Source organism: Zeus faber (assembly GCF_960531495.2).
Source record: "Zeus faber genome assembly, chromosome: 21".
Lineage (NCBI taxonomy): Eukaryota > Metazoa > Chordata > Actinopteri > Zeiformes > Zeidae > Zeus > Zeus faber.
The window spans coordinates 20,106,581-20,114,080 of record NC_137208.1 but is presented as its reverse complement, the minus strand read 5'-3'; the positions used below and the strand labels follow the sequence as shown (position 1 = coordinate 20,114,080).

At 43.6% G+C, this 7,500-nt stretch overlaps 1 protein-coding gene across 1 annotated transcript in view; it reads right to left on the bottom strand.

Moving 5' to 3' along the window:
* prkcq (protein kinase C, theta) overlaps positions 1–6,146 on the bottom strand; it is a 17,507-nt gene extending 11,361 nt beyond the window's left edge. Inside the window, exons 1-2 of the mRNA XM_080022409.1 lie at positions 5,886–6,146; positions 2,293–2,492 (exon numbers count right to left, since the gene is read on the bottom strand). Of these exons, the coding sequence (XP_079878535.1) occupies positions 2,293–2,492; positions 5,886–6,003 (318 nt within the window). The 5' untranslated portion in view covers positions 6,004–6,146. The remainder of the gene's footprint in view (positions 1–2,292; positions 2,493–5,885) is intronic.
* Between the last annotated feature and the right edge of the window lie 1,354 nt (positions 6,147–7,500).

Here is a 7,500-nt window from a genome sequence, read left to right as displayed (position 1 = left end):
GAAAGCCCAAAAAGTGAGGAGCGAGGACAGTCGATGGGAGGCAGGGGCCAGGAAGTGCTGGGAATGCAGGTGTTCATCCCAGCTGAAGTTCAGAGGTACGCGTTCAAGGTAGCCCGCAGGGGGGACAATCTCTGCTCATTGGGAGCAGATAGAGAGCGGCAACGTATGATCGACCGACAACATCTGGAGGAGCTGGCAACCATTTTGTGTGGTAATTTGAATTTGATTTTAGGTCCATTTCTAAACTTCCATTTCTATCAAAGGTGGTATCGACCCAGCTTTTGGTTTTTTACAGTGCGTGTCATAATAACATATTTCAGAAATTCCCGTCTGGTTTTAGAGCTTTACATAGTACAGAAACCGCCCTCCTCAAAGTAACCAACCATATCCTTTTAGCAGCCGACAGGGGGGGGGAGTGCAATCTGAAGTCTTTTCCATTTAAGTGGAGCCTTTGACGCTGTAAATCGCGCTTTTTAATTGACCGTCTTAACGCCTGGGTTGACATCAAGGACACTGCACTTGGCCGTTTTTTTTCCCTGCCGTTAAAAAAGAACCTTCGCGGTGGCGTACCGCAGGGTTCTATTTTGGGTCCAATTTTGTTTTCAGTCTATGTGCTGCCTCTTCGCCAAATGATCCGAAGACACAAAATCACAGTCTCTTTTCATTGCTACGCCGACGACGCGCAGATATACCTCCTTCCGAGACCCGGTGACTCAAACAGCCTCGCTGCAGTTATAGATTGTCTCAATGATATCAGCCGTTGGACGGCACAGAATTTTCTTCAGCTCAATAATTCAAAATCAGAAAGGATATTGTTCACTTCCCAAATTCTACCAGTTCAATTGAGTGGCCTCAGCACTCTGTCTGGAAATGTCGAATCTGTTGCCAGAAACTTTGACTCTGGAGTACTGTTTGACTCTAGACCTCAACTTTGAAAAACAAATTTAAAAAACTGTCCGGTCCTGCTTCCTTCAACTGAGAACCATTTCAAGAACCAAACCGATACTATCACACGGGGACCCGGAAAAAGTCATCCACGCCCTCGTTTTCTCGCGACCAGACGACTGTAACGCCCTCCTCTCTGGCATCAAGCAAAAGTCACTCTCTCGCCTCCAACCCGTTCACAACGCAGCAGCTCGGCTTCTTAGCGGCTCCAAAAGACGACGTCGCAGCACCCCAATCCTGCCTTCTCTCCATTGGCTCCCTGTACGGTTCGGAATCCATTCTAAGATTTTACTGATCCCTTTGAAAGCACGTCTGGGCCTGACTCCAAGAGACATAACACATATGTTGACCCCATATGAGCCAGTACGCAGCCTTAGATCCTCAGGCGGGGCCCTCCTGGCTGGTTCCAAAGTGTAGACTTAAAACTCAAGGTGACCGCGCCTTTTGTGTCGGGCCCCTCGACTTTGGAACGACCTGCCTGAGGAGATTCGGCTAACAGAGTCAGTGCCTTCTTTTAAATCACTTCTCAAAACCCATTTTTATTGATCTGCTTTTATGTAAATGGTAAAAGCGGATAAAGAGACAATAAAAATAAATAAATAGATACAATATGATAATAAGAAATAAATAAAAAGGAAAAAAAATAAATAAATAAGAAAAAAAATTAATAGATAAAGGCCCTTTCTTTATCTATTTTATTTTTTACTTATTTATATATTTTTATTTCTATTTATTATTATCATATTGTACCAGTTTTTTTATTTTTAATTCCTGTTCATTAATGTTGCTTTGCCTTTTAAATTCATGATATGAACACTCTGCTTTCATTTCATCTGTCAGTACTTTGTAAACTCGGTTTTCAAAGGTGATATATAAATAAAGCTATAATAATAATTATTATTATTATTATTATTATTATTATTATTATTATTATTATTATTATTTAATGATTCTTGTAATATTGTCAAACTGGGGTACAGACAGCTGTATCTCTATATCATTGCCCAATTTAGATACTTCCGCCGAGTCACCCTGGTGGTGCATCGATTCAAATTCGGCAACCCTTCTGTCAGTCTCGGCGACCGACAGCTGATGCCTGGTTGGCAACTTGGCAAGCGCTTCTAAATGTTAGTGTCGGGTGCCTGAAAACCTCCCGCTGCATTCGGCAGCCCTGCCAGATTTTAACACCAAAGTCGGCCATCTCTTCAGCATCAACGAGCCAAAAATAACGCGACAGGTTTGTACAGGCAGCCTTTTCAACAGCCAAGATTTCTGTACCGCTACTGACTTTTTTGGTCGTCACACCCAGCCAGCTTATGGGCTACTGAAATCTCGGGGGCCCCTCACCCAGATCTCCAGCTTGCCGTTCTCCTTCTTGCAGCGCGAGGCCAGGCTGTCCAGGGCCACGGTGGCCTCGGAGTTGAGCTCGGCCGTGCGGTCCTTCACCATCACGTGCATGACCCGTCCCTGGTGGACGTGGGCGTCGAAGGTGGTGCTCCACGGCGGGTACATGGTGGGCTTCTTCTGCTTGTACACCTGGCCCTTCTCTGGAGACGTAAAGTACATTGAGAGAAATTCTCGATCAGCGTTGATCGGTAGGAAGGAGGCTTTGGTTTGAAGTTGAAAAGGTCCACCGTTTTTGGCTGTTTTGAAGTCAACTGGCCACACACAGCCCTCTTTCCTAACGCAAACATCTACACATCTGGCCGCTAAGCTCTGAGCCGCTCTCTGACTGTCCAGCCAAAGTGTTATTATCGGTATAGCAGTGGGATTTTTCTACCCGATCAAATCGCTATGTGAATTATAATTGACATCTGAGGATTGCTTCTTTTGGTTTATACTTTATAATCCGCAGCATCCCGTATATATGCACTTATGTAATGTCCACATGCCACACTGCGGCTTCAACAGCGCCATATTGAGCCCTTATATAATATATATATATATATATATATATATATATATATATATATATATATACACACACACACACACACACACACACATATGGTTGTCAACCATGACAAACGTTAAGGCCTTGAAAAGCATCTGTTTAGCCGTTCGCCAAGACCTTTTTCCTAAATATAAATTGAGTAAGTATATATAAGTAAGTCTATATGTGCTGCCATTGCCATTGGCTTAATTGATTGCTTTAACTCAGTGTTTCCCGACCTTTCTTCTGCCACGGCAGAAGCACAACAACCAACAAAAACGTTAGAAACATCTATAGCTGAGCTGAATATTATGGCCTCCTAATAGTGATGCAAGACTCCCGGATGGTTAGTCCGTAGCGAATACAAATCTTTGTGAAATGACTCAAGGGTCTGGAGTCACTCGTCAGTCAGCCACAAAAAGTGTGCGAGCAAGTTCAACTTCACCTGACAAACTCAAAGTAATTCAGTGATGACTAAATTAAAGTCCAAGTGAAAAACAGATCGAAGCATTTGGCACAATTCGCACTGAACGCGAGTGATTTACTCTTTGCGTTCCACGATTCTTGTGAGAATATTGGTTGAAAGGGGTTTGGCTCTTTACGCGTGACCCGGTTAAATGACCTCCTCCTCGTTCGTTTCATCCAGTCGGTATCACGAGAGTCAGCTGTTCGCCTCGGCGTTGTGTGAATTCTCCCAGTAATCATTTCATTCTGGCAAAATTATTTATTGAGGGAGAATGAAGCATTTTGTCCGAGGGTGGAGTCACAGTGAAGTCACCGGCAGTGAAGTCAAAGACTTGTTTCGCTAAGAACGAATCGTACACAAGTCTCGCATCACTTTTGGCAACATGGGTTGCTTTGATTCTGTTGGCTTGGCGGAGCTTTCCCTTGGCTAGCCGGACTAAAGACAGGGCTCCAGGGAGGACGAGGAGCCACCGAAAACAGGACGGGTGCCGAGCCAGATCAACGTGATGAACACAAATCCAAAAATAACCCGTTATTCTTTAGAAATGCGCCACATACTTAGGTTGACGTGTTCACTTTGACGGCCCATGACTCTCGCTGGGTCCATCAGATTCTCGGTTCCTCCTGTTGGAGGTGACATTTAGGACAGCTGTGCCTTCATGTCTCTTTTGTCGGCACAGAGACTCACGTAGACTCGCAGGTGGTCTTTTAAGAGGCAACTTCTGGACAATTCCCCTCAATTTTACCCCAAACAGAATACAGGGGTGCGGGTTTTGAGCGAAGACAGTTTTTCGCCGAGACTACTTGCTGGCGTGCGCGTTTGGAGAGCAAAAGTGCTCAAAGGGAAATTTAGAGGCAAAGGTTTTTTTTACCCTGATAGATATCCGCGATGATAGAGATCTATCTCTGTGAAATTTTTGCTGTTTCAATTTGTTTTTTTATCCAAAGCGTGTCCAGTTGTCTGTGAAATCTATGTGTAGCAGCAGGGAGTGCCTTAAAAAAAATAAAACAGTGCAAACTATAAATATATAAAAAAATAATAACAATAATAATAATAAAAAAAGAAGATATCAATGAATATAAAAATGACCAAAATACACATATCTATATATATATATATATATATATATATATACACATACATACATACATACATACATACATACATACATACATACATATATATATATATATATATATATATATAGGAGTCCCATCTACTTTGTAGAACTCACTGCCAAAGTGAACAGAAACTTAAGAGACTCTTCCACTGAGTCAATGAACCAAATACAATATGCATGTATGTAGGCACACACTAAAACACACACACACACACACACACACACACACACACACACACACACACACACACACACACCAAACTGCCAGTGTGTCACCAAGGAGGAAAAGAAACGTTGCATCCCGCCTCATTTCTCTCCATGACACGCAGTTTCTTAGCTATTATTACCTCCTCATAACCATAAGCCACCAGTTAAAGCTAGTCTGAAAGCAGAACTAAAGGTTTTATTGTTTTTCAAAATGCTACGGCTGTTCCCGTCACACAGTTTTATGTGGGGCTGCATTTTTTAAGTCTCCTCTCTAGACGGGGCGAGAGGTGAAAGTGGAGACTTGTTTGTCTTCACGGACCTTTCGTTGATGACAAATTATTATTGATATTATTATTATTATTATTATTATTATTATTATTATTATTATTATTATTATTATGACATTCAACTAATTGTCATTGCACAGAGTACAGGTACTGGGGCAATGAAATTCATTTCTCTGCATTTTACGCATCCAAGTAACTGATGTATCTAGGAGCAGTGGGCTGCCGTATAGCGGCGCCCGGGGAGCAGTTGAGATGGCGCTACTAAACAAGCTAATGCCATTGTTAGTGTCTGTCCCACAAAAGTCATTAAAATCAACAGCCAGTTATGGGTGTAAAAAAAGGGTAAATGACAAGACAGGCAACATAAAAGTGTGTTTTTGCTTTACGAAATGAATGGATGTAAACTAAATTTGTACATACAAATATTTAGAATAGGAAATAATTTATATATATATATATATATATATATATATATATATATATATAATAGGGAATGTTCTGGTCATCGATTAACGGTTAACAATTTAACAGTGATATAATATAATTATATAATTTAATTAATTTTAAATATAATTTGTTATTAAGTGTTGTCCAGAGAGGTAGGCACACACATATACCGTACACACACACACTATTCAGGTATAGATGGTTTATACCTTTAAAAACATGATTCGTTGGGATGACATCAACTTAAAACAACACAAACATGTTATATGCACAGAAATGTGCATATAACATTTAGGAAAATGGTATTTGTAATGCTTAAAAACAGCAGCTTTTATAAAAAGCCTGTATTGGGGTATTCAGGTATTATTGTCCTTTTAAACCATATTACACACACACACACACACACACACACACACACACACACACACACACACACACACACACACACACACACACACACACACACACACACACACACACCTGTGTCCACTGCCTCCTTCATGTGCACGGCGCAGTAGGGGTTCAGCACCTCCTCATGGTAGGCCAGACCCGGGTCCATCTCAAAGCTGGAGAAGCCGATCCTCAGGAAGGGGGACATGGTGGCTCTCGAACTGTAAGATCCCTTTTTGCCAGGAAACACTCCCCAAAAATCTAAAATCAATGCATCACCAAGGGGCTCACTGGCAGTATTTGACCGTTTGGGGAGAGAGACCGGGGGGGGGGTTGCCCCCGACCCCCTATCTCCCCAAACCCTCCCTCCTCACCTTCCCCTCCCTCCTCAACCACCAACTCTCTGTTGTCACCCCCGCCCCCTCTCTCGACTTGTTTTTTCCCCTCCTGCAGCGCACACCGACCGACCCTCTTCTAAAAAGAGCTGCAGTGAGTGAGAGAGCGAGCGAGCGAGCGAGGGGGAGATGAGACGGCAGGGGGAGGGAAGGAAATGGACGTGGATGAGTTGAGTTCCGCCCTTCAAGACTCCAGCTCTCGCTGGAGATCAGTCGGTCCCCCTGCAAGAGCAACAGACAGAGAGAGAGGGAGAGAGAGAGAGAGAGAGAATGAGGAGGTTTATTTCAGCAGTTCATGGGTGGGGTTGGGGTGGGGTTCTTTGCTCCCCAGATTGAGAAATCCAACACAACAATGGCAAAAAATCAGCTCTGAGCGCCTCTTCCCTTCAAATTCCCACACAGATTAAAAAAAATCCAAAAACTTCTCCCGAGCGCGTGTCCATGCTTTACCTCTGGGGGGACTTGTAAGACAGCAGCTGTTGAAACCCTTAGAGGACTTTGGCAACTTCTTGTGGATTTAAAACCTCTCGGGGACTTAAAAGATTTTCTGGAAACGCCCCAAAAAAGTGAAACGAGCTTGGTGTTGGCGGTGTGCTCGGTATCCATGGACGATCCGCCGGTGCGACATTTGAGGACCAGAAGGCATATATACAGTATATACTGTATGTGTGTGTTTGTGTGTGTATGTGTGTGTGTGTGTGTGTGTGTGTGTGTGTGTGTGCGTGTGTGTGTGCGTGTGCATGTGGGTGGGTGTGGGTATGTCAGTGGAGAGCGGGGAAGGGAAGGGGCTATTCATAGTGCTGTAACACTAAACGCCGATCAGAAATACGCAGATGAGGAGTCTGACTCCACCGGGGGGCCTCGCCGGGACGACGGTGGAGGTACCGCGCACCAAGAGTCGGTTTCCAAGACATACAGTATGTGAGGAGGAAGCCGGTCTGTCTGTCTGTCTGTCTGTCCCTCTGTCCGTCTGTCCGTCTGTCTGGGGAACCAATAGAGATTCAAGAAGGACGCTTCACGCTTTAGAAATGATCATACCGTCATTTCAACCCCACACCATGGGATTAAGTTAATTTGGCCCTGGCCAAAGAGTACATTGGTGTTACGCCGCTTAAATCTGTTGATGGCCTTGTTCTTGGATGCAGGGGAGGGTATGAATTGGTTCTATGGACGACATAACCACCGAAGACACCGTTTTGGCCATTTCAGCGGAAGGCTGAGGAAAAGCCAAATAAAGTAATGAATCTTGAGTATTCTGAGCATATTTTGTTTTGAATAACCCCCCTTTTCACAGTTCTCTTGGTTAACAT